Below are 27,970 nucleotides of genomic sequence, written 5' to 3'. Positions count from 1 at the left end.
TAACGCATTTACCAATGTAAGTAAACGAGACATCATTAATTTTACATTATAATTAGGGCTGGGCATAGATTAATCTAGATTAATCTCATACAAAATAAAAGTAATTTCTTGCATAACATATGAGTTTGTGCTGTGTGTAATTATTATGTATATATAAATACACACACATTCATGTATGTATTTAAGAAACATTTACATGTGTATATATATTTATTTACATTTTTATATATTCTATATTATATATAAATAAAACATTTCTTAAATTTATATATGTATGTGTGTGTGTTTAAATATACATAATATTTACACACATCACAAACTCATATATTATGCAAAAAATACTTTTATTTTGTATGAGATTAATCCAGATTAATATATGCCCAGCACTTATTATAATGTTAAAATTGTATTTATTTTTGTACAGTGTTTATTGCTGAATAATTTTTTGTATGAATTAACCCACAGACAGATAAACAGCTTTAAACTTTACTCTTTTAAGTTACAGAATTATTTAAACATTTAAGAAATGAAACCATATGAACGTGATAACATGAAGTGTGTCTCCATCTAGTGCTCAAAAGTTGTCACTGCAGCTGCGCTTTCCGGAAGTTATCGCCTCTTCGTGTTTGAATTCATAGTACCGCGAGAGCGTTTCCAGACAACACGGATCGGTCTGTTCTCGAGATACTTTGGTGTCATAGGATATTTCTGCGCAGCCAATGTGCGCAGGAGCGCATGAAGTCGAACACACCTTTTATCATGGCGTCGGTGACTTTTCGCGATTGCTTTCTCTGTGTTTCGGCGCTAATTAACTTCATCTTCGTTTTTGTAACCGGTGCTGATTTTGTTCGCTTTGTGTCGTTTCGCGCAATCTTTCATAACCTGAGCGGGGACGCGCCTCTGTGTCGAGGTAAGTGCGCATGCTTGAGCAAACGTTAAACTGAAGAACCAGCAGCTGTTCACATCTGTGTTTTAAGACCTTATGTGCACAAAAAGTGATGTGAATTTAATCATCAATAATTAGTTTGTGCCTATAAGCTTCTTGTTTTGTTCTTTTTTCATAGTGTAGTTTTTCTTGTAACTTACTCTATGTAACTTTTAATACTAAATAATACTAAAATGTAATACTTCATAATAAAATTATTATGAACCTTTTTATAAACCTAGGGCTGTACTTTGTAGTATTTATGCATGTATTTGATAATAAAACGGATAGTTTGATTAGGAGTTACAGATATTGAATTAAAATGACATTTCTTGTCCAATAGTAATATGCAAAAACAGACGCACGCTTGTGTCGTCATTACGGCGTGTGTGCGTGAAGCACGTACAGCCCGGCTAGCTCAGTCGGTAGAGCATGAGACTCTTAATCTCAGGGTCGTGGGTTCGAGCCCCACGTTGGGCGGAAATCTTTTTCTGAGTTTTTGTTCCTCTGTGTCTCTACTTAGATTCAGTGTCATGGTCTGTGGCTCTACGGGACAGCGGGGTTTTAAAAGCTGTAGCTGTGGATGTTTTCCTTCTGGTCCTCTTCAGTGTTCAGCACAGTGTGTTGGCCTGGGCTCCAGTGAAGAGAAGATGTCAGAACCTGCTGGGGGTTTTAACCAGAACCATGTACTGTTTTACTACCGCTATAGCAATGCAGGTAACTACACAATACTCTCTCTATGTCTGTCTATTTGTCATCTTAGAAATAAATACTGATATTGTGCATCTTTAAACTAATAAAAGTAGTGTGTTTGTGTACAGAAACTCATTGGCCCTTTTTAAAATGTTTTCTTCTGTTGGCTGGATGTCTGATCTATAATTCATAATTACTACATCATCCAAATGTAATAAATACCAAGGAGGAATAAAAAGAAAACCATCTCGAGATTAAAGTAATTATAATGCAAGATTTAACTAGTAGTTTTTAGAGAAAATGTCAAAATAAGTAAAATTATGGGAAAAACGTTACATTGCAAGACTAAAGTCAATATAACGAGAATAATAATTATTTTAATTAATTAATTAAATTTAATTAATTAATTTAAATAATAATTAATTACGGTAATAATTTAATAATAACATTTTTACATTCGAAATATCTAGAAAATAATTTTGTAATTTTATTTATTTTGACTTTCTTTGCTAAAAACTACTAGTTAAATCTTGCATTATAATTGCTTTAATCTCAAGGTTTATTTATCTTGGCCTTAATCCTCCTTCATAAATAAAATTTGTCATGTAAAAAGAATCTTATATATAATCTATTAAAATTAGCTTCTAACTGTTGTTTTCAGGTATTGATGCGCTATTGGCAGCCGATCACCAGCGCCCCCTGTCTGTGGTCTGTGCAAAATACAAGCTGGGATATTTATTTCCCTCTCATCTGTTTTATTTTACACTTTCTGTGCTGGGCGATCATCTGCAGTATTTTACTGATTTTTGACTATCCAGAATTACTGGGCATCAAACAGGTACTGTGTGAATCATCATCATTATAACAACATGTATTTTTACTCTACTGTACACTAAAGAGAGATACGTGTCGTCCTGTCCTGTGTGTGTGTTTCAGGTGTATTATGAGTGTTTGGGTTTGGGTGATCCTCTCTCTTTAAAGTCTCCACGCGCCCAGCGACTCTTTGCTCACCTGAGACATCCGGTCTGTGTGGAGCTGCTGGTGGTTCTCTGGCTTCTTCCGAGTTTTCCTCTGGATCGACTCCTGTTGGCTCTTTATCTGTCTGTTTATCTGATCCTGGCTCATTCTCTGGATACACAAGACTGCACGTATCTCAACCGGCAGCTGCAGACCAAACTGAAACTCTTTGGTACTCCGCTGGAAGAAAACGATCAGAGTAATAACAACATCAACAAACAGGACTGAAGAATCAGTAGAGTACTAGTTTCATTTCTTTATCAGTATGAGAGTCGTCGCTTGCATTGCTTTGAAATTGATATTTTGCTAAAAAGGGAAAGTGTTAATATTCATAACAAAAATATATATTTTGTTACAAAATTACTGGTTTGTTAAATGTAAAAAAAATTGCAAGACATTTTTATAGAATTTTTATCTAAATTGTTGATGATGTGTTTTTATACTGTTGATATTGTAATGTGTCACCTGTCTCGTACCCTTACTGAAGAAAACAGCTAAATCCAGCATGAGCTGGTTCCCAGCTTGGTATTACCGGTTTTGCTTGTGTAGCAAGCTGGTCTAGCTGAGTTTTGGTCAATTATCAACTGGAATTAGCTAGTCAGGCTGGAAGACCAGCTGACCCACCAGCTTTGCCAGCTTGCGAGGACCAGCTTAAACCAGCTATTGCCAAAATAAAACCAGCTAAAAACTGCTACCAGCTCATGCTGGTCTTATGCATGTTCCCTTATGAAAATTAACCATTTTTTTGTGTGGTAAAAGTGTAGTAACCATGGTTTTTTAGTGCATTGATTATTATCAGCAAAACCATGTTTTTACTACAGTAACCATGGTTTAACTTTGGTTATTGAAAATCATGGTTTACAAAATTTATTTATTATTATTTTGTGGTAACTGTGGTTTTACTACAGTAGCTATATATTTTTTTGTTTTAACTGTACTAAAATGTTTAATTTTTTTAAGGGTTGTGATGTAATTGCCAAGAAAAAAGTAAGAGTTACTGGTCTGGTAAAGCATCTTTTAGTTCATCTTCATCATCCCTTTGCAGTTTCTTGTTGAAATCTTTTTGAATTTGATATAGTATGAACTTACATGACACATAAACCGGGTGTCAATCATATTTGATTAGTTTAAATATCATTTTTTAATATCAATAATATGTTTTTAGGTACATTTGTGATTGAATAAGCATTTCAACAAGCAAAAGCTGAATTGAAGAATGTGTTATTGAGAAAGTGTTTCAATATTGAATGGGTTTGTAATACACGGCTGTTTCTCAGTTTGCATACTTCATTGCACTAAAAGTATGTAGTTAGTTTGTGATGCAAAAGTATGCATGTATGTTATAGACTACAGTATACTGTCATTGTGTACCACAGATCTATTTATTGATCACTTTGTGTTTGCATGCGGGTCAATGAATGTCAAGCTATCAGTTCATTACCATACATTCATTAATACCAGAAAGCACACCAGAAATAGTAAAACACCTTAGCCTGCTGTTTTAAAGTACTATAGTATGTAGTATGTAAATGGTGTGTAAACTGGGATTCAGCCCAACTCTCTTTCCTCTAACAGATGAGATGATCAGCAGAAAAAAGATGCGTTCATCAGGAGTATTTTAATATAAAACCAAATTGTGTCTTTGTCTATTTTCATGATGTGTCATTGTATTTTTAGTTAGCTGGAGAGGATCTGAGGAGCACAGGTCAAGAGATTAAACTGCTTTACTCTCATCTGACCAGACTCATTAACAACACAGAGACACATTATACACACAACACGCACAACATCCAATCCCATGAGCAGCTATAAGATATATGGAGAAAAAATTAAAGATTTTGTTTGTGTCAATATGTTTGTCTATTAAGAGCTTTTAAAACCGCTGTTTAAACCTTGCTGACTGTATTGATGTCAATTCAATAACATTTAATGTCAATGCTTTTATATTTTTAAAACATCATGTTAAAGCACGTCTCTGATGTGTGTTATAGAGGATTTGGGTTTGCTTGTTTACATTCATGTGTCATAACTACTGAAAAATGATGTGCCTTTTCTTTTGTGTTATGAATACAGCTAAAGATATGTTTACATAATGAATACAAAGCTGAATGTATTTTTTTACATCAACAGTAAATTTTGTTTAATAAAGCTTTTATAAATTGTGTTTTTTTTTACACAAAAGGTAAAAACTAAATCGCATACATGATGTTTTTAAAGTGCAGGACTTATATGTGACCCTGGACCACAAAACCAGTCATAAGTTACATGGGTATATTTGTAGCAACAATATAGGTCAAAATTATATCCGAATGATTTTTGACACAAAAGTCATGTCGCATTATTATATTTTGTAAATTTCCTACCATAAATATCAAAACACTTCTGTGCAGTTGCTAAGGACTTCATTTGGACTTTAAAGGTGATTTTTTTCAATATTTTTCAACCCTCCGATTTTATATTTTTAAATAGTTTAATGTCTGCCAAATATTGTCCTCCTATCCTAATGTCCTAGCTTATTTATTCAGCTTTTAGATGATGCATATCTCATTTTAAAATCTCAATAAAAATAATTGACTCTTATGAGTGGTTTTACAAATAAACGCCCTAATATTGATTATGTCCTGAATAATCAACTGCATGTAAAAATGTTTATCAGAGTTTGACTTGCGTTTACCATCAGTATTAAATGATCAATGTTGCATAAAATAAAATGCTGAAATATAGCAATTAGTACACAGTATTATTGACAGGTTTTTTATTATTAACTGTAGTCTTTGAATAGTACTAGTTAACTATAACAAAAAATTTATAGGCAGGTAAGTTGTGAAATGAGAAATACTCAATGTCTCTTAATTAGAAATCATAAAAACAACATGTATTATGTAATTAAACTATGACGTCAGGCTGTTAAACTATTTGTAAATAATGCACACCCAAGGTGGTAATGTGACATGACGGGTAGTGGATTTAAACAGCAGGTGTGGATTATTATCAAAAAATTCAAAGGACCAGAGTCAATTATTGCTTGTATATCATGGTTACAACAGACATTGCTCTGGTGGACATTTTAAGGCATTTGACATGTCAGGTGTGCGGTTTAAGTAAGGAATAATTGACGATGGGCCATTGAATTATAAGAAAATAATGCACACCCAAGGTGCAATGGCGTTACACCGCGGGTGTGCATTATTTTCAAATTCAAAGGACCGAAGTCAATTATTCCTTTTATACCACAGTTACCACAAACATTGCTCTGGTGCCTATTTTTAAGACATTTGACAAGTTAGGTGTGCAAAAAAAATTAATGCATACCCACAGAACATTTCTCAGCCAATCAGAATACAGCATTCAACAGACCCGTGGTATAAAAATATATAATGCAGTATCAGGTGCAGGTCAGAAAGACAGAAGACGACTTAAACAAATGTGTGTGTGCGCGTCTTTCTCCTGCTGGAGTTTAATGTAATTATGGGATTACAGTCCGGTGCTTCTAAAGCCGGCAATATTTACTACAGAAGCGCTCCGATTCACAGGAATCAAACACTTTCAGGGATTTTTTCATCCATATTCATTGTTATAAAGTTTCTGATTCAATTCAACATGAAGTGAGAGACTTTAGCTGTGTCTGATTGGAGTAACACAGATGGAAAGATGAGGAAAACTTCATTACGGTGAATCAGGAATCCAAACTCAGGAATTACAGTCGCAAGGTCAAGTGATTTTCATTCTTTTAAAGATCATTTGTCATACAAGTAAATGATCTCTTGATTATTGTGTGTTCATCATGTTTAGACTTACATCTATAGAGAGATTTAATATCAGCAGATCTGTTTATTATGAGTAAAACTATGAAATTGTAACTGGACGAGAATCAATATTTTATTCAGACAGAACTGCTTACAGCTATATACAAATTTGCTACATCAAATAATTTTAACAGATCTACTTTTGTGTTGGATTGTTTTTAAAGGCTTGCACCAAGAGTAAATCATACAAAAATCTCATCATCTTTTGATCAAACACAGTGTGATGATGTCTCTGTCCACGCTACCCGAATGGAAACAACTCCTATTAGAGCGCAAGAGACGAGAGGAAGAGGAGAGAGAGAGAAGAGAAAGAGAGGAAGAGGAGAGGTTGGCCAACATGCCTGCCTGGAAGAGAGGGATTATCCTGAGAAGGAGAGCAAAGCAAGATGAAGGACGAGATAAAGATGGTGGACAGCATACAGCAGAGGTCTTGACCATCATAGAGGACATCGCTACAGAACAGATGGACAATAAACTCACACTCCATCTCCAAACTCAAGAAACCATCGGCTCCATCCAACACAATCCTTTCATCAGGTCTGAGAACAGCTGGAGGAGAGACAACACATGCGATGGAACCAATAATATAGGAAGAGAGAAAGAAGCGGAGGTGAAGAGAGAGAGAGAGTTCTGGAAAAGACGAGATAGAGAGATATGGACAGACAAAGTAAGAGAGAAAGAACCGCTGAAGAAGTGCAGAGAGGTAGAGAGCAGCACATGTCTCTTTACTCCAGTCACAGGTCTTCACACCATCAAAGCAAACAACATCATCATCATCGAGAAAGAGAAAAACTGCAAAGAAAGACCGGAGAGGAGAGAGAGCGTGCGCGAGGAGGTGGAAGAGAAGAGGATGAGGATGGATTTAAGAGAGTTTCTGGCTGGTGGTGGAAGCGTTACAGAGATCAGAGCATCAGAAGTATTGATCATCAAACCGCCCGTTACAGACGAGGAGATAGACACACCTGAAGTGAGAGAGAAGATATGGAGAAAAGAGACATTGATGACGAGAATAACAAAACTCAAGGGCGGAGGAACCGAATGTGGCAGTCGAGTCAGTCAGCTGCTCAGTAAGTTTGGTGAACACCCCAAACCCCCAATGCGTTCCAAGAGCACAGACTGCTTTGACCCATCAGGCAAGAACCGGATCAAATACAGCACCGGAGATCTGTACGTACGGAAGGATGAGGAGGACCAAACGAGGCAGACATTCCGAGGTGTTCCCAAACGCTCCTTCAGCTTCTCCGATCGTGTGCTGTGTCATCAAGAGAACAGAGTTTGTGAAGAGGAACCGGAGTTTAAGGTGATAGAGAGGACGTACTCAGATCGCAGGGTCAAACCGAACGTGAAGGTTCGATCAGAAGGTGAACCGAGGGTCACGAGACGATGGGGGAGACACAGACGTGATGAAGAGGTACAAATGAATGAAAAGAGACAGAAAGAAAGTGCAGATGGAGAAGAGGGCTTCATTGTGGCCCCCATCAAAAACCCAGAAGACATCGCATTTGCCCGACGAGTTCTAATCAAAAACGAAGGGAGAGAAAGCAGCGAGAGGGAGATGAAGATAGATAAAGAGATGCAAAGAGATCAGAGGTGCGAAATAAGGCCAAATGAGAAGGAGAAAATTGAAAGAAAAAGTCAAACTGAAGAAGTCAAGAGGAAAGGGAATCAGGATGAGGCGAATGAAGTTCATAGTACATATATCCAACCCTCAGATGACATCAAAGATATCATCAAACCATCAGCAGACCACAGTCTCCAGTCTTCTTCACATCTGTCAGAAAATCTGGACCACAGGACAGAAAGAGTTCAGATGGACAGAGAGCTCAACAGGACAGGGAAGATGTCTTCATGTGAAGATCCAGACACAATCACTTACAATCATCAAAAAACATCCCATCAAATCAAAGAAGAGGTAACCATTCCCAGAACAGTGTTTTATGGAGTTGATGTATCTTCAGCAAGAAGGACAAGTTTCCCTGTTGGAGATGGAGAAGGTGGAGGAGTAGAGAGGAGAGGAAGCTGGAAGACTGGACGACCTCTGACCCGAGTGGAGTCATTAAGAGAAAGAATCCGTCAACAAGAAGAGAAACTGAGCGGTGTGAAGAAGACTGAAGTGATGGAGAGCAGAGAAACAGAAGGCACTTTGACTCAACAGGAAGAAACCACACTGCAGACTCTCAGACTGTTTGACGTCACACAGGAAGTTACAGTGGCAAGCCCTCAACTTCCTGTTCCTATTTCTCTGTCACGGTCAGACTCGACAGAAAGAGAAGTTGGGGAGATCTCTGGGGATGAATCCGAGAGCGATATCTTCCGTGGAGAAACAGAGAGAGATCATGTAGAGGAGTGTGACAGACGCAGCACTTGGAGACGACAGAACATTGACGCGGGAGAAGACGAAAAAGAGAGAGAGTTGCTAGAGGAAGAATATCTTCCTCCCTCTCTTTCTCCCTCTCCACCTCTTTCAGACTCGCTTGTCGAAATGAGTCGGATCTATAACCTCAAGCCGGTGGGATCCAGGAGCGCCGTATGTATCGGTGAACGAAAAGCCGATCTTTCCACGGGACAATACAAGTCCATCAGAAATGCACAATCACCGGACATTCTGCCCGAGAAAGCCAAACTGTGGAGTTATGGGAGGGACGGTGACAAACCTGGGACGGTGGAGTCGACAGGTGTACAGACGGTCCAGCGTCAGGTAGAACGACTAAAGCTGAAGGAACAGGAAGGAGACGGAGAGACGCAGAGTGCGATGACATCACAGGAGGTTAAGACGGCTGAAGGCCAGAAGAGACCAGACATACTTAAAGAGACTCAGAAATCACAAACATCTATGAATCCTCCTCAACAAAATGATCAAAGGTCACATCCCAAACCTCAGCAGCTCAGGTCCTTCACCGTCAACGCCCGCACTGTCCAACCCACAGAAAACTCCTTATCAACCCCAGAACAAGTCAACAGTCCTTCATCTCCCTCGACAGGCCCCTCTCCACCGCTGTTTACCATTAGGAGTGCATCAGGCGGACCGGCGAAGAGAGGAACCACCATCACCATCACCCCTAGAAGATCTGCTGGATCAGCTCCTTCTGGAAACAACTCAACAATAACTCCATCAAAACCGGCACCACAGGCCCAGACGTCCACCAATAACACCAGTGCAAACAAAGACACGGGTAAAAAGAGATATCCGACCGCCGAAGAGATCCAGGTGATCGGAGGATATCAGAATCTGGAGCGGTCGTGCTTAATAAAGAACAAAGGAACGGCGAAAGCGGTGAGTGAACAGATTTGGGTTTATTGAGAGGTTTAGACATTGAGATACTGAAACATGATTTGATAAGGTGACAGTGGTTTAGTAAGGATGACCTGAGACAGAAATGTGTGTGTGATCTTTCTCTGGGTCGGGTCAGGACATCTCTGTCCTCTTTGATTGTGGCCACAGTGATTCTTGTGTGTTAAAGCGGGATTAGGATTATCTGTCACGCCATCATGCTTCACTTCACGTCACAATCTCCCTGCAGCAGCTAAGACATTCAATTACTGTGCAATGAAAGAGCAGCGTCAGAAAATGCTTGATTTATACTTAACCACAATTGTGCATTGTATAGCAGTATTAAGGTAACAATAGATTAATTTTTTAATAAAGGATTTCTCTGATAACTTCTCAGATTTCTCTCTCTGTAACTTCTTCTTGGTTTATAATTGAAAGGCAAAAAAACCTGAAATAAGAGTTCATGAATTATTTTTAGAGGTCAGATCTGACTTTTTTCATGTTTAAGTGCTATAATTGCATCCCCAGTGCTTCTATCAACCTAGAAAATGTGATAAAGATCAATCCAGTAACTTAGTTTTGGTAAATCATTCTCTGCATGTGGAAAATGTGGAAAAATAGCTCATTGAAATTTGGCTCCTCTTGTGATGTCAAAAGGGGATCTTATTATAATAATACCACCCCTTAATCTGCACTATCCAATCACATCACTGACATTTAGTGCACAGAGAGAGAGAGAGGGAGACAAAAAAAATTGACAGCACAATTGAGTTTTAATTTCAACAAATCGTCATTATGGTGATCAGTGTTTGCATTATCATCTCATTTGCATTTTAACAGACACACCCAAAAACAGCACATTTTTGCTTGCACCTACACAGTGTCAATTTTAACGTGTTATAATAAATAATCTCTGGGATATTTTGAGCTAAAACATTACAGATGTACTCTGGGGACACCAAAGATTTATTTGACATCTTAAAAAGTCTTGTGAAATGTCCCCTTTAAAGGGGTTGCATTTACTCTGCTGGGTTCATCAACAGCTGTAATAAATCTTATAAATATCTATCTCCTAAAATCTGATGCTTTATTTCTCATGTCAATGGGGTCACAAGCTGTGTATGAAACACTGATGTGATTTGGGACATCTGACGCCCATGAGCAGAGAAACCACAAACATCTGATGTTTCCATCACTTGTTTTTGCATTTTCATCTTGAAAACTTTCACTTTTGGAGATGTCTGTGTAAGCATTGCTATGATTTATGAGATCTTTATTCTGACTGTGTTCTTGTGTGTGTGCTCTTCTGGCCTGTTCACATCTTACAACTATCGACTACTTCCATACTGTATAGTAATATGTACAAATTCATAGTGTTCAAAAAAAGAATTCAAAAAGTACCCGGATGACTTAATACTTCTGGCAAGATTTGTAAGTTTGCTATCCTGTAAGCCCCCAGATGAGGAGGCAGTCGACGAAGAAGACGAAAGAGAGGCGTCGTCATATTTAAAAATGTTGGAAGCAGTAATGCGGCTCAATTCAAATGTAAAAACAGAAGAAAAACATCTGACCATTATGGTTAAATTGCACTTAAATAACAGCATTCAAGTCAACATCTCACTTGTTGCTATGACGATGTACAGTATGTCACGTGATGTATCAACATAGCAGATGCAGTACGTCCGAATTTCATTTACATTACCCATTTTCATACTACATGTGACCCTGGACCACAAAACCAGTCATAAGTCCCATGAGTATATTTGTAGCAATAGCCAAAAATACAATATATGGCTCAAAATTATCCATCTTTTATCATTAGGATATTTAGTAAAGATCATGTTAGATGAAGATATTTAGTTAATTTCATAAGGATTTACTCGATTTTCTCAATATTTACTTTTTTTTGCTATTTTCCAGATTTTCAAATAGTTGTATCTCAAACAAATATTGTCCCATCATAACAAATCATGAATCAATAGAAACCTGGTTTATTCAGCTGTCAGAAGATTTGTAAATAAAAAAGACTCTTATTGACTGGTTTTATGGTCCAAGGTCACATTAAACTTGTTATTTTACCAGTTAATGAGTATGTACTTAATATAATTTGGCATGTGCTGTCACAGAAGAATGTTTTCATGATCAACATTATGACCGTAACTTCAGAGAGACGACAAAGATGAAAGGAAGTCTTTAGATGAATCTGAATTATAAATGTAAAAGTCCTCTGGCTTCTTCTGTGGATTTACTGATTCATTTCTTCACTGAATTTTCTCAACATGGCCCGCTATCACATTCAGCACATTATCATATTAACTTTAAATCAATCTTATCCATTTCTTATATGAAAAGCAGGGATTGCATGAACACTTTGAGCTCTTTCTTATCCAAACTATTTGCTTCAAACTCTGATGTGTGACAAACAGAGAAGTGACACTAAAATGCAACTAACAGAGACTTTAGACTGACCTGGGAATATCTTGTGTTTTCTATATACAGTATGTGTGTTTTTTTTTTAGTGGTCGTGTGACAGCTCGATGGTTTCTTCCTCCTCTCATTTCCTGTAACACAAACACAAGAGCATGCACTTAACCTTACACCATTTATGAACACCAAGGCCGTTCATCTGACAATATCACATATCAGTTAGATCTCAAACAGACTCACTTGTAGCTCCTCGATAATGTTCACACGCTGACCATCATTCTTCTTATAGTTTCACACACGCTGATGCTTTTAATCAGACTTTATGTTCTGTAACAAAAGATTACAGCCAATGAAAACAGTTCATTAAAGATTATAAGTTAACTAGAGATGAAATATTTGAATACTGATGTGACTGCGTTTCAGGTGAAGGTTTGTTTCGATGACGCTCAGCTGGAGAGAGTTTGTGAATATCCATCAGAAGATTCTCATCCCTGCGCTCCTCATCCGATGCCAGAGGACGGGAGGTGTGGGGGAGAGCAGGAGGAAGAGGAGGAAGAGGAGAACGGAGCGTTTGTGTCCAGCAGTGACAGGAGCTCGGGAAGGATTCGATTCCTCAAAGTTGGTCAGTGTCATTTTAATAACCTCATAAAATAAACAACATGGGGAGAGAAGCTACAGGCATATATGATTAATAAATGATCTGTTTTGGGTTAACTCAACGTTTATTTAAATGATACACATTTCATTTATGATGTTTTAAAACATTTTGCATAATAAACAGACCTTTTAAAACTTAACATTAAACAATAAACATTTCTTTTGTTGATGATTTTAGATATAATTTCACTTTTTCACATAACATGCAATATTGCATTTGTTAATATAATGCATTATTTTGCTTTTTAATATGGCAAAGTTTATTTTGATACAATTATTTAAAAATTTTAATCTCTAGTCACCAACTGTAGTGCTTCCCAATAAACTTCTGAGACTTCTCGGTTGTTTTCTCTGTATTGTTAAGAGGAAATGAAACACGACTCCTAATTCACATTAACTGAGTCTTCAGTACTGCATTGTGCTGAAAGCTTTGATACTGGGTTATAAATAAACCTGTGCTGGGTTATTGTTACTCAACCATAAGTTAAACACAAACCCAGGATTATTAAGAGTGTATAAGTGAAAGTAAGGTTTGTTTTTAAGTAACATTATTATTTCTCTCTCTGTTTCAGATGAATCCTGTAAGCGTTAATGATGAATCATTACAAACTTTAGTTTATACTTTCTTTACAGTTACAAAAGCTGTAAGTAATCATAAACTTAATCAATAGTTTAGTTTGTTTTCTTGTCTGGTAGCAGAATTAAAGAGTATTTGAATGTGATATGAGATTTTTAAAGCATATTTTTTTGTTAACATTCAGAGATTGCTGAGTTTCAGTAATAAATGTGATTGTTAATAATCTCAGGTCTTGATGGTTTGCACAGTTTACAGTGTTTTATGAATAATAAATCCTCATCTATAAAAGTCTAAAGGCTATGTGTGTTTCTGCAAAAATGGATTTTACCGTGTTATGTAATATATATATGTATATATATATATGTATATATAAAAATATTTATAAAAATAAACCCTCATCCTCCAATTTAATCAAAGACAGGGGGTGAGATGTCAGTATCTTCTTGAGAATGAATGTTTACAGTTAAAGGTGCAGTGTGTAATTTTTAGAAGGATCTCTTGACAAAAATGCAAAATAATTTACAAAACTATATTTTCAGGGGTGTATAAAGACCTTTTTATAATGAACCGTTATGTGTTTATTACCTTAGAATGAGACGTTTTTATCTACATACAACGAGGGTCCCCTTACATCAGTGCTTCTCAAATAGTGGGGCAGGACCCCCAGGGGGGGCTTGAGGCGACACCAGGGGGGGCGCGCGAGACCCGGGGAAAATACTTTTCAGGAAGTGATTTTTTTGCCCCGTCAGTTAAAGACATTACCCCCCAAACACGCTGATAAGCCGCTTGAGTTTTTTATTATTATGTATTGATTATATTTAATTAAATTTTTCAGTATCAAATGGTCAAAAAATATACTGTAAATAAGGATTGATTTATTTTATTTCAGGCAAATTGATGCATTTTTAGTCTTTTCTGTGACAGACTAAAAAAACAATGTTAATAAAGTTATTTTTTGTTGTAAGTTGATTGATATTTCTTTTTTTGTGTTTTCTTTAATGTTAATAAGGATACAATGTTTTGCAGATGTGTAATTTTATAGACAAATATACTATTTACAGTCGCAGAGAGTTGGGGGGGCGCAAAATGTTTATTTCTTCCTAGGGGGGGCGTGACAGAAAATAATTGAGAAGCACTGCCTTACATGGAGGTCGCCATTTTGTGCCGCCATGTTTCTACAGAAGCCCTTAACGGACAAACTTTTTTTACTAAGTGGTCTTCAAAGATGACATGTTTTACTGGTGGCCGCTACTGTAGCTTCTCTATGCGTTTCAAAAGCGAGGGGTGAGCAGTGGACTGAGCCGTTGGTTGCAATTCGCAACCTCGCCGCTAGATGCTGCTAAAATTTACACACTGCACCTTTAATAAAAGACAAATAAAATAACAAAAATAAAAAAAACACAAAAATAAAAGACTACTGAAAGAGAGAGATGAAAAGTGTTATTCTAGGTATTCTGTAGGCAAGACGTGGCAGACGCATAACGACACAGGTCCAAAGGAAAAGGTATAAGTATTCAGTTTGCCCCTCTTTTGCCTTTTATGACAGTAGATGATGTTCTGCAGAGTCTTCTGAAGAACATCTCGTGTGTTATAATACAAATAAGACAGCAGGACAAAGATAAAGATAATATTTTATTAGTTAAAAGCTCTATACAGTTGGTTCTTCCTGAGAATAATTTATATCAGAATGAGAAAATGGATTCACGATTGTTCTATACACAAGTCATTTAATCAAAAATCTATTGATTTGAAAAGTCTGGCGTGTGGAAAAACTAATAAAAAACCAAGCGGGTCATGGTTAAGAAGTTGGAAGGCAGTTGATTCTAACAGTTTACCAGTACTGTGCTTCAAGTGACTTATATGTGATATGAACTTCTGTCCCTGGTGTAATAATCGTCTCACATCAGGGTAACTTTACTCTCCATCATTTTATTATAAATCCCTCTTTTCCAATACAAGTAGATGTGATTCTTTAAAAAATATGTTAAATACTGCTGTAGTTTGGCTTTAGTTATATTAAGATATGTACAAAAAAGTATCTGTTTGTGTCTCGAAACCTAGTGAGGTGGCATCATAGACATGTTTTGAGCCGTTGTGCCCACATGTGGAACCCCTGAGATTATCAGAGGAGAACACGAGCCCTCAATGCACCTTCATCATCTGAGGTCACCATACAAAATAATGTAAAGGAAGCGTTTGTGATGCCTTTGGCCTTAAACCCGACTTCGGCTCAGAGTTCACGTGGGTTCCAGTTGCAGGTTTCTCCAACGCTGAGAACGTTTGTTAGGAGGATACGAAATCAAACGCAACACTGCTAAAGGTTTATAAAACGAGTGTTTGTCATCCTCTCAGCCAATGAAACCCTAATGAGTGTCTATTAAAAAGGGTTTATTGATGTAAAATCTGAAGGCAGTCTTCATGTTAAAAGTGTCAAGGTCCACTGATGTACATGAAAGCATGAAAAGTTTTGGACGTCCCGTGCTGAAGCGTTCCTCCGATGATCCAGCCATCTAGGAGAAACTAATGCGGCCGGTTGTGAGCTAACATCTTCAGTCGTGCTTGATCGATCACGTCCAGCAGATTCTTGGCATCTACGGCGAGCGCGTGGGCCGCAGTAAGCATCTGTTTCTTGTAGTCTTGTTGTAAACTGGTGAGCACGTACTGTTGGGCCAATCGCATCTTACCGATGAGCTCACCAAGGTCAGAGTTCAGAAGCTTTTGTGCCATCTCGATCTGAGCAGAGATAATAACAGACTGATGAATACACAATGTGTAGTATATACAAGTTAGAATACTAATAAAATCATCTGTCAGAAAAATATGGCTGGATCATGAAAGATAATATAGCACACAATAATATCCACTGTAGCTTCTCCACCTGCAGAAAACTGCACTTTATGATTCTATGAATTTAGTCAATTTAGATCTCTTTTGAGATCTGTCTCATCTCTCTGTGTGTGCTGGCAGGTAACACTGGGATCGTCTCATCCACTGTAGCCAATAAAGTTCTGAGGGCCAGGCCAACATCCTGTCAGTACAGATGTCAATGTTAACTTTATAGCATCATTAAAAACAGAGCACTGCACAATATCTCAAAATTAAAATCATATACAACATAATTTTCCAAAAAACAACTCCAAATGAAACGTATTCAAGCAAAACAGAATTGGGGCGAGAACAGAACCTTGAGGTACACCATACATACAAGAAGCTGCACCTGAGGTGAATTCACCAATGCTAACAGAAAAACTTCTATTATTAAAGGATCAGCCTTGTGTCATCCAAGATGTTAATGTCTTTCTTTGTTTAGTCGAGAAGAAATTACGTTTTTTGAGGAAAACATTTCAGGATTTTTCTCCATATAGTGAAATTTAGTGGACCTCAACAGTTTACAGTTTCAATACAGCTTCAAAAGTCTTTAAGGATCCCAACCGAGGCATAAGGGTCTTATCTAGCGAAATCGTCCTCATTTTCACCAAAAATTGTAAAGAATTTTCAACTTTTGGTTTTGCAGTAGCCGTGTGACATGCCAGTTTAACCTTATCTATTACATTGAACTTAGAAACCTAAAATTTTTTTTATTTTGTCTCGACAAAACAAAGACTTAAACATCTTGGATGACATGGGGGTGAGTAAATTATCAAGATTTTTTTTATGAAAGTGAAGTAATCCTTTAAAATAGGACTGAAGCAGTTCAAGAGCAGATTTCCTCAAATGCCCACACAGTACTTCAAATGTGAGATGAGAACAGTCTGGTTTATTGCAGAATCAGGAATTAATTTAAAACATTTACCAGTGATGTTTCTATTAGGTGGGAATTTCTAAAACCTGATAGGAAAACTTTAAAAAATCTTGTTTCCTACAAAAAACTCTGTAATTGTTTTTGATCCAAGATTTTGCATATAAAGGAAACTGGTAAGAAACTGGCCTAAATATTATGAAGATTACTGATGAGAGTAAACACAGATCACACAGGACCAGCTGCTTCTCACCTTCACCATGGGCACATATTCCTCAGGAGGTGCCGGCTGGATTCTGCTTGACATCTCAATAACGGCCTTCACAAGCCCGGTTACGTTCTCATAGACTTTATCATTGGAGCGGTCCAGGTTGGCTGTCGGCGGTGGACTGATTTCCTGAGGCTGGATCTGAGATTTAACACCAGACGTGAGTGTCTGAGCTCACATGAAACTTTCATGTCCAACAATTGAAGTGTACATAATCTCCAGCATTAGTCCAATAATGTCAATTATCAGAGAAAAGCATTTCAACTGGATTGATTGAAATTGATTTTGAAGTAGAAATTGCTATTTCTGCTTAATAGAGTAAATAAAAAAGCAGAGAGAGAAGTTAGATTACGTCCAAACAGATATAGACTGACGGGACCCTTACAAAAATGAACCATGGTTTTACTACAGATAAAGTTAAGTATTATTGCCTTATCTCTCGGTCTTTCTTTGTACTTGCATAATAAAAACAATTCTAAAAAAAGTTAAGTATAAAAAAAACCCATGGTTAATTCTCGTAAGGGACGCTGAACTGAGAAGATTTCTGCAGTACTCATATTAAACACAAGGGGCAGAATTTTTTAACATTATGTCTAAAACAGCTCTAAAGAAAAATACTTCATTGTACATGAAACACTGAAAGTTCAAATATACTGACAATTAAATACTAAATCCTAGACTGCACATAAAAGACTTAAACAATTTAATAAAGTTTGTGAGGATAAGAAATTAAAGCCAGAGTGGAAGTTAAAGATATGAAGCAATATTTCGTTTACATCTGAATGCAACACAGCTGTTTAAAGTCAACATGAAATCTAATAATTTACTTCTTAAGGCAATTACCATTCATGATTAAGCCGTTTTATTTCAAATAAAAATATTTGGCTTCTATCATCAAAATAAAAAACAATAAAATGGTTCTCCGGTCGATCATAATCAAATAAATCGAATCCAATGTGAAGCCGAACAAAAGTGACGATCAATATGTCGTGAAAGTAATGTCTATGTTGACTTTAATCAGATGAGTGTTTATACAGACAGACGGACGGACAGACAGACAGACGGAGATCTTACCCTCCAGGGCTACGTGCAACAGTGCAGGTAAAAGCAGGTGAGCGTGAGGGAGGGATGCAGGAAAACAAAACATATCAATATTAATGCAAAATAAATTAATTCATGCAGACTCAAATCCAGACATCGCATTGAGTCATGGGATATAAAAGGGTCGAGGGTTGGAGTTGTATTATAAGGTGAGGGTCACTTGGGTTTGGGGTTTAACTCTATACAAAACAAACAGAAGAAAGCCGAGGTGTCCCAGCCTGTTAGTTCAGCTTGTGTTCAGGGAAAAGACTCGCATCAGTTGAATTATTAAAGCTTTACTTCTATTATGAGCCATGAGAACGAATGAACACTTTACAAAACATCCATTTGTTACGGCAAACCATAACACTATACTATCTGAAATTATAAAGACCAAAAATGTATTTAAAAAAACATGATAAAAACTGTTAAGTAAACATGTATAAAGACAGTAGGGCTGCATAACGATTAATCACGACTTATCGTTTGCAGAATAAATGTTTTTGTTTACATCATATATATGTGTGTACTATGTATAATAAACACCTACATGTATACATTTAAGAAATATTTATGTGTGTTGTGTGTGTGTGTGAGGCAACATGCAAACAGATCAGCCAGTCAATGCATGCTGCACACTAGTGAGGGGTTACTACACAGCATTCACTTCTGATGCAGTTAAAAACAAACATGCTTGGTCAATGTTACCTTTACACCCTCATTGTAATTCTCCACTGGATTGAGGCTGGTCAGGTGACTTTGAGCTCCTGGACGAGGAGGTTTCTTTGGAGGTGCTACATGTTCTGTTCAAAACAAGAGGAATATCATTATCTCACCTGATTCTCTGATTCAGTATGAGCGATTCATTTTGATTCATGTAATAAATGACTGGTTTAGTAGAGATGAGGATGTATTTCATGGGCTTTGGTCGTACCTGGTTTACCCACTGGCTGGTAAACATGCTGCTTTCCCATCTGAAATAAAGCACAATCACAGTGTTTAATAAACATGTTCTCCTCTAGACATCATCTCCTCTTCCATCCAAACGTGAAGCAAACCCAGATAGCATGCAACCATTGAAACAATGTTAAAAATCGTTGATTTGTCAATGTTAATACCATTGAATCAACATCACGTTTGCACCCTCCACCAACATTGAAAAAACACAGAAATTTCAACAAATCACCATTATCGTGATCAGTGTTTGCTTTAGTCGGGCCCTTTACTCTTGTGTTTTAATGGTAAGTTTTCTTTGGCTGCTGAAGCAGTGTTTTAAAATACATCTGCTATTGCAAAGAAAACAAAGATCTAATGTTATCAAGTAGTTTAATTCTTGTAGTTATGCAAAAAATGGATTTTACAGTACTAGGTGGAAACAGTGTCAGGTCTGTTACTACTAAATCTATCTCTGACATCATGAATCAGTCTATAAATCTCATCAATGGTGATGATCAACAAAAGAAAGCTTCATGCTGCAATGCATGCTGGGTATCATCGTAGTATACTTTAGAAGGTATAATTTAGAAGGTTTTAAGTCTCAGTTAAAAACATATCTTTTTAATTTAGCGTTCGTTGAGAATAGACCTTGTTTGGAGATAGCTTCTTGATGCTTTTATATATTTTATTTCATTTTATCTCAGACTGGTTTTCTTTTATTGAATTTTATCCTTATCCCTTATTCTATCTTAATTTTCTTTTTATTAATTGGTTTGATATTTTGCTTATGTCTTTTAAATACTGTGAAGCCCTTTGGGCAATTGAAATTGCAGTAAAATGTGCTAAATAAATGAATAAAGTTGAATCAGTTTCAACTTAACTTTGAAAGACCTCTTTCTTTTCCAATGCACATGTGTTTCTATATAAACACATACAAACACTAAACAAAAGAAAAGAAAGATTTAACTTAGTGAATAACAAGAGTCAAGGACCCAAATAAAGCAAACACTGATCACAATAATGGTGGTTTGTTGAAATCTCAATATTTTTCGATATTAATGGAGGGTGCAAACCTGATATTGATTCAAAGCAGTTAACATTGACAAATCAACTGTTTTTAACATTGTTTCAATGGTTTGCATGCTATCTGGGAAATCTTTTTAAAATATAAAAATAAAGAAAACAAAATGCGCATTAGGTGCATTTCCATCAAGTTGTTTGAGCGAATTAAAGTGGTATTGATAGGGCTGTCACGGTTATGAAATTTGGCTGATGGTTAATTGTCTAATAAATTGTGACGATCAATTGCCTGTTTTAGGGCCTTAACGTTTAATTCTCATAGATTTTTTGTTTGTTCATGAAATAATTTTCACACATTGTTGTAATTATTTAAATTAAATATTTTGCAAGGTTTACCTGGCAGTTAATAATAATACACATAACACATTCATTTACTTTTAAATATATATCTTTCAAAAACGGAAAAAAAATTCCCTAAATTTGAAATTGCTTTTTTGGAAATGTATGTTTTACTTGGCAATTCATACTGCTTATCAAAGTTTTACAACATTTCTTTAAATGCTGTTTTATCATTGTATTAAATGGCTTTGCAATGTATCGCGTTACACTGTCAGTCAAGGAGCGCCATTAGATACGGTCTCGTTTATACAGGCGCTGCAGCTCCCCCTTGTGTTTTTTAGAAAGATGTGCAATCATTGTGGTGATCTGAAATCATCACGATGAGGTCAAACAATTGCAACGAGACGATTATTTAATCATTGTGACAGCCCTAGGTATTGATAACCTAGTTACCAACAGTATATAAAACAAGGCACGGTTAAAAAATGGAGACAGGACTGCATTTAGTTGGGATTTGGGTAAGTTATAAATTTACCAGCAGTGCAGCTTGTATTGCCAGACTGTGCACAGAAAAATAAATGCTGAGTTTTTACCTTACAATGACGTCAAGGCCATAAAGACAACGACAGCGGAAACGGTCCATCTCCTATTATCCACATTTACTCTTTATCGCATAAGTCAAAAACATATCAAGTGAGCGTAATTTTTTTTGCGAATTAAGGGATTTTTATTCAAAATTTTGCATTTCAATCACTCATTATTAATGTGATACTTCAAAGTGTGGATAATATCGGGGAGATGGAGTTTCTGCTGCTCCTCAGGGCACTGTGGAATTGTGGGAAGTTTGTGGGAAGCTTAAGATATTCAGCCCAAATCCTAAAATGAGCGTGACCCAACTACTCACACAATTTCACACAGACATCAGTCTCTCTTTCTGCATCGTGTCCTCCTCACTTCTGTAAGTCACTCATCTGAGAAATGTAAATGTCTTCAGAAATGTTTCTGTTTTGTTTATTATCCAGAAAATGTTGATGGCACCCAGAATTCAAGCCTGTGTTTACAGTACCACCAAAATAATCCATGATATTGCACCAATGATCTCTTTAACAAATGACTCACCCAACCATCTTTAACTAGTATTTTTCATCTCTTTTAGATTATACTGTTTAGAAGAATAAACACAAGCTGTATTACAGACCGCAACTGTCGTCCATGTGAGAAATATTCACTGTCCTCATTGTAAATCTCCCTCTGGGAGGAAACAAAAACAAGCAGGGAATTATGGGAACTCACCAGACCCTGAATAGAGCCGTCCTCCCGCTCAATACTGCTCCGAGAGTTCGGCTCCGGTTTCTAAAAATAAACAAAATTCATTCATTTAATATCAAATGTTTATCATTCAAATCAGTCTAAACAGAACAAAATGTTTCTATAAAATAATAATTAAATGAATTTATCTGTTTATTGAATTCATAATTAAAGCAGTTTATCCTTCAGCATTATAGTTTCAGACATAAATAACATCAACTATCTCTACAAGATATCATCAGTTTGAAATTACTGTCTATTAACTTTAAACATGTACAATTTATATTCACTGAAGACATTTCCAAGACAAAAGATTTCTTAATATTGAAGTGCAAGTACATAAATATTAGTATTCCCAGATATTCCCAGGTATCCTGACAGCGTGGGAATCATGAAGCATATATTAAAATATTAATGTAAAGAATAAAGCCATCAGCACTTTTCTATACTTATAAATCAACCTCACAAACCACAATGACACAACAACAAACTTCACAACTTCTATACCAATGAATCAACAAATAATACACATAGTTAGTTGATCATCTATCAGTCCTGTAGAAACACATGAAAGCTCTGAACGTTTAGTTACCGGCTTTCCAAAACAGAATTTAAAGAGACGCATCCTCTGACCCGATCGTCCCAACACTCGTGTCCGAGAGACATCGAGAAAAGACTGAGATGTGTGAGTTTCCATAAGACGACTGTAAGATTCACTCAGATTCCTGATAAAAGATGTTATTTCTCTCTCTCTCTCTCTTTCTCTCGTGAAGCTCCTCCCACACATCCTTCATTCTCACTGCTTTTAAATAAACAGTAAAATAACCTCTGGTATGTGTTGTTCAACATCTTCAACTAATAATTCACAGTTTCAGACTGAGGTTATGTTTGGAATGATTTATTCATCCTATTGTGTAAAGGAAGTTGTGTGATATATTTACACAATCTGCAGAGGATGTGAATTTTTCTGTGTGTATAAAAATAACACAGCAGTGATCTGATACAGAAACATACTGACATCCCATTGATTTCAACACACAGTATTCTTTTAAAGGTGCCAAAGAATGCATTGATGTTAAATTGTTCTCTGATATCTGTTTGTGAAATCTTTCATTTCTTCTTTAATGAGATAAAGATGACAGACAGCAGCATTATGAAGTTCACAGGTTTCCTGTGATTCGCACAAAACGTTACTGCCAAATGTGACTCTATATCCAACCAGCGGTCACACGGACTCATTACATGCTGAAGATCTCATTTTAGCTTGTGGTAAAGATCACTTCTGCATCAAATCTGGTAACTGTCAATTAAACGCCTCTCTTGGTACACAGGAAATTGTTCTCAGCGATATTTTAACCAAATGACTTTTCTTGAACTCACAAGCTTAAAATATCTCTGAAAATAAACACACACTGCATGAGAGGCGACTCGAAGGTTTGGCAGGGATTTTGAAGGATTGATGAGAAGTTTTATTGAAAGAGGCTCACAGGTGCACAATACAGATTTACTGCTTTGTTTTTAAATCTCTTGCCTGTGGGACGAAATGTCTTTGTTTTGTTCCATTACTTTCTCTCACTCCATTTATAATGAGCTCAACAGATAGTATGTGACTGAAAGTTAAGATCCTAGAGTGGAAAACAAATAGATTTTGTGAGCCATTAATCTATTATACTACTACTTTTAAAGGCCACCTATTATGCCAAATACAGTTTAGACATAATGTATGTTGGCACAACCACCCTACAATGAGAAAAATCTACCCACTCCTTGATTTTTTAATCCCCATTAAACCAAAGTTGTCTTATTGGACATGCCGTTTGATTTCCTTATTACTGTGAGGTCACATTGATAAAGCCCCGCCCACTTACAGTCCTGCATTACCATAGTTTCCACCCTCAGCGAGTTGTACTCTGTCCACTAGATTATATTGTCTCAGACTGTATTAATCAAACCTATTTAAACTGAAAGTGGTCACTGTCTGTTTGTAAGGAAGTGAGGAGCTGTAGCTCATATGCATTTGAAGGTACAGATATTAAAACAGCACGTTTTTGCAGTTGAGAGAGAGAGAGAGAGAGAGAGAGAGAGAGAGAGAGAGAGAGAGAGAAAGAGAGAGAGAAAGAGAGAGAGAAAGAGAGAGAGAGAGACAGATGTAATAGGTGTGTCTGACTGTACCAGGAAGCTCTCCTCTTGTTCTAACCATCTCTGATCTTCCTCCATCTGCTGCTGTTGTTTCATAAGCGTTTCCTCGATAAGATGTGCTGGCAGCACTTGACTCCGCCCCAGAGCCGCCCCATCCTGACACGCACATAAAACGTCTGAGAAACTCGGCATTCATGAAACAGACACACTTTCAAAGCTGCAAAGAAGTTCAGCTCACCTCCAGGTTTGGAGACCAAACAGGAGCGTCTTGTCTGTGATGATTCCAGGCGTCGTGAGAATCGAGCACAGAGACTGAAGGTGGAAACGCTGCACCTGATACATGTGTGCCAGGATATCCAGAAACCTTCAGATAAAGCGTGAGAGAAGACATTATGCGGCAGCACAAACCATCTTTTTGTTAAATAACGACTGTCAGGATTTACTAAAGACATGCAGTGGATCATTAGCGCTGTGAAGGTGAGGTCTAGTTATTTTTGCAACTGATCTTTTATAGCATATGCATTTCTACGAGTTTCCCTTTCAGACGCTGGACTTCATTAGCTGCCGTGGTGCTGAACTCCAGCTCATCAGGTGTTAGTAGATCACGTGCACCTCATCAGCTCTGATTATTTGTGACCCTGAACTAATTTGCGCTGCTCTTAGTAGATTGTGTTGGTCATTATGAAAATTAAATGTGTTATCACGAAACGATCATTATGATGATGAAATGGTATTCATTTTTATAATAAACACCATAGTCTCAATATGAGCTAAAAACTTTTACTGTGCATGATACCACAACTCCACTTGAAATACATAAAATATAATCTGAGCAGTGAATAAAAATGCCAGTTTTAAGTTTTTAATGCAAGCTGAAGTTTTGGTACCTGGTAATGGTTATGTTGTGGACTTGGGAAATAACCATCACTGGTTCGAGGGCTTGGGTAACCAGGTCTGCTGGGCTGTAAAAATGAAATGTACATGATTAAAACCCCCCCAAAAAGCAAAGCCAATTTTCTTAGTCCAGTGATTTCTAAAGCCGTCATCCATTAATAGATCATTTATACTTTATACAGAGAATCTGTACCAATGTCCTTCACTTTTACAAAATGAATGCTTTTAACATCCTGTTAAAACTCTGATTTTGACAGAATCAACTCTAATATCCCTGGATGATACAGTGTGTCTTAAAAACTGTCACATGTTAAACACATCTGACAGACAGAATGTGTGCTGGCAACTTAAACCTTAGACATCTCCTGGACACACAACACATCAACACAACACTGCTGTTCATCTGATGGCAAAATGGACACACGTAATGTGTTTAGATCCAGTTGTGTTGTTTGGGTTTAGTGAAGATCTCACCTTAGGAGGAGCCTCGTCTGAATTCCCAGTATCCCAGGATACAGTCACCTGTCTTCTCACCTCCATACGGAAGCGTTCCTCCTGCTGAACCTTCTCCTCTTCCAAGATAGTGCTACAGATAGATAGATAGATAGATAGATAGATAGATAGATAGATAGATAGATAGATAGATAGATAGATAGATAGATAGATAGATAGATAGATAGATAGATAGATAGATAGATAGATAGATAGATAGATAGAGAGAGAGAGAGATAGATTCAAATTTAAGGGAAAAGTTCACATAAAAAATACATTTCAGTCATCCTTTATTGGATCTCATGTTGTTTTAATCCTATCTGTAAGGAAGCCCATTTCTCCCACATAAGAAAAAAATCATGCTCTGGTAAATCATTATTATGAGAATGTCCAAATTATGAGATAAATAGTCAGATTTATGAGATTAAAAGTCAAAATTATGAGATAAAATTTTTTAATTCTGAGATGAAAATGAAACATTTTAAGATGAAATGTTGTAATTATGAGATAAAAAGTTCAAATTATGAGATCAAAAATCTAAATTATGAGATGAAAAATTATAAGATAAATAGTCAGATTTATGAGATAAAAAAAATAAAAATTATGACTTTTAAAGCTGTAATTATAAGACAAAAGGCAAAACTTTGAGATAAAAAGTAATAATTATGAGATAAAAAGTCAAAATGTAAAAAAAAATTAAAGTTGAAAGTCTGAGATGAAAATTCGAAATTTTAAGATGAAATATTGGAATTATGAGATAAAAAGTTGAAATTCTGAGATGAAAATTCAAAATTTTAAGATGAAATGTTGAAATTATGAGAGAAAAAATTCAAATTATGAGATGAAAAATTATAAGATAAATAGTCAGATTTATGAGATTAAAAAAATAAAAATTAGGACTTAAAGCTATAATTATAAGACAAAAGGCAAAACTCTGAGATAAAAAGTAATAATTATGAGATAAAAAGTCAAAATGTAAAAAAAAATTAAAGTTGAAAGTCTGAGATGAAAATTCGAAATTTTAAGATGAAATATTGGAATTATGAGATAAAAAGTTGAAATTCTGAGATGAAAATTCAAAATTTTAAGATGAAATGTTGAAATTATGAGATAAAAAGTTCAAATTATGAGATGAAAAATTATAACATAAATAGTCAGATTTATGAGATTAAAAAACTAAAAATTATGACTTTTAAAGCTATAATTATAAGACAAAAGGCAAAACTCTGAGATAAAAAGTAATAATTATGAGATAAAAAGTCAAAATGTAAAAAAAAATTAAAGTTGAAAGTCTGAGATGAAAATTCGAAATTTTAAGATGAAATATTGGAATTATAAGATAAAAAATCTAAATTATGAGATGAAAAGTCAAATTTATGAGATGACAATTCAGATTTATTAGATAAAAAAAAGTGTAATTATGACTTTAACATAATAATTATGAGATAAAAAGTTGAAATTATGAGATCAAAAATCTAAATTATGAGATGAAAAGTCCAAATTATAGGATAAATAGTCAGATTTATGAGATAAAAAAATCTAAATTATGACTTTTAAAGCTATAATTATAAGACAAAAAAGTCAAAACTCTGAGATAGTCATAATTATAAGATAAAAGTCAAAATTATGAGATAAAAAGTCAGAATTTCAAATTTTAATTATTAATTTACCAGAGCATGATTTTTTCTTATGTGGCGGAAATGGGCTTCCATACATGTGATTATCATTAAAAACAAAATGCAGATTGACAGCATCAGCCAGTCGTCCTAAAGCCGACTCACTTTACACACCCTTACCTGAGTTGGGTTTTGAGCTCAGTGAAACGCGGGCGTTTGCTGGGGTCGTACGCCCAACATTTGGTCATCAGACTGTAGAGGGTGGGGGGGCAGTTGGGTGGCATCGCCAGCCTCTCACCGTTCTCTATCCGCCCGATGACATCATTATTCTTCACACCCTGGAAAGGCTTTATTCCAAACATGAGAATCTCCCACATACACACACCTGAGAGAAGAACCACACATCAGACGAATCAGATCAGATCAGACAGCACAAATAAACACAAGAGAGAAATGCATCCTGTAAAATTAACTCTATAGTAGATTAAAACAAAAACTTTTTTACCGAAAAACTGATCTTAAACATTCTTAGCAAACATTTAACACAAAGAACTAACCAAACATCCAGACGTCACTCGCTGAGGTGAAGCGACGGAAGTTTATGGATTCTGGAGCCATCCATTTAATCGGCAGTTTCCCTTTAGATGCTGTAAATACAAACTTCTGTTGGGTGATGAGGTCTTGAGAAACTTTTACTGTCCACCAGAGGGAGTTGAGTCTTTACATTACATTACATTACATTACATGGATCTTGACTATTTAAAGG

At 36.1% G+C, this 27,970-nt stretch overlaps 3 protein-coding genes and 1 non-coding gene across 16 annotated transcripts in view; 3 read left to right on the top strand and 1 right to left on the bottom strand.

The window, feature by feature from the left end:
- The first annotated feature begins 727 nt into the window (after positions 1 to 727).
- Positions 728 to 3,491, top strand: nrm (nurim). The gene is made up of 4 exons (XM_055220955.2): positions 728 to 910; positions 1,449 to 1,642; positions 2,280 to 2,456; positions 2,555 to 3,491. The coding sequence occupies exons 1-4, from the start codon at positions 736 to 738 to the stop codon at positions 2,861 to 2,863; spliced, it is 855 nt and encodes a 284-aa protein (XP_055076930.2). The 5' UTR covers positions 728 to 735; the 3' UTR covers positions 2,864 to 3,491.
- trnak-cuu (transfer RNA lysine (anticodon CUU)) lies at positions 1,333 to 1,405 on the top strand. Its single transcript has one exon. It is a non-coding gene; the product is annotated as a tRNA-Lys (tRNA).
- Positions 3,492 to 6,652: 3,161 nt separating the features above from the next.
- Positions 6,653 to 13,661, top strand: ppp1r18 (protein phosphatase 1, regulatory subunit 18). The gene is made up of 3 exons (XM_055220945.2): positions 6,653 to 9,715; positions 12,563 to 12,761; positions 13,369 to 13,661. The coding sequence occupies exons 1-3, from the start codon at positions 6,665 to 6,667 to the stop codon at positions 13,386 to 13,388; spliced, it is 3,270 nt and encodes a 1,089-aa protein (XP_055076920.2). The 5' UTR covers positions 6,653 to 6,664; the 3' UTR covers positions 13,389 to 13,661.
- Positions 13,662 to 14,992: 1,331 nt separating this feature from the next.
- Positions 14,993 to 27,970, bottom strand: part of ptk2aa (protein tyrosine kinase 2aa) — a 65,310-nt gene continuing 52,332 nt past the window's right edge. For all 13 annotated transcript variants that reach the window (XM_073858665.1, XM_073858664.1, XM_073858659.1 and 10 more), the window contains 12 exons: positions 27,762 to 27,851; positions 27,385 to 27,589; positions 25,571 to 25,682; positions 25,090 to 25,164; positions 24,441 to 24,566; positions 24,236 to 24,358; positions 22,049 to 22,108; positions 19,395 to 19,434; positions 19,169 to 19,263; positions 17,366 to 17,521; positions 16,323 to 16,401; positions 14,993 to 16,108 (listed from right to left, as the gene is read on the bottom strand). In XM_073858665.1, coding sequence (XP_073714766.1) covers positions 15,894 to 16,108; positions 16,323 to 16,401; positions 17,366 to 17,521; positions 19,169 to 19,263; positions 19,395 to 19,434; positions 22,049 to 22,108; positions 24,236 to 24,358; positions 24,441 to 24,566; positions 25,090 to 25,164; positions 25,571 to 25,682; positions 27,385 to 27,589; positions 27,762 to 27,851 — 1,376 coding nt within the window. In that variant the 3' untranslated portion in view covers positions 14,993 to 15,893. The remainder of the gene's footprint in view (positions 16,109 to 16,322; positions 16,402 to 17,365; positions 17,522 to 19,168; positions 19,264 to 19,394; positions 19,435 to 22,048; positions 22,109 to 24,235; positions 24,359 to 24,440; positions 24,567 to 25,089; positions 25,165 to 25,570; positions 25,683 to 27,384; positions 27,590 to 27,761; positions 27,852 to 27,970) is intronic.

This window comes from Misgurnus anguillicaudatus, chromosome 20 (genome assembly GCF_027580225.2).
Source record: "Misgurnus anguillicaudatus chromosome 20, ASM2758022v2, whole genome shotgun sequence".
Classification (NCBI taxonomy): domain Eukaryota; kingdom Metazoa; phylum Chordata; class Actinopteri; order Cypriniformes; family Cobitidae; genus Misgurnus; species Misgurnus anguillicaudatus.
Note: the sequence above shows the minus strand (reverse complement) of the source record. Positions and strands in the feature narration are given on the sequence as shown.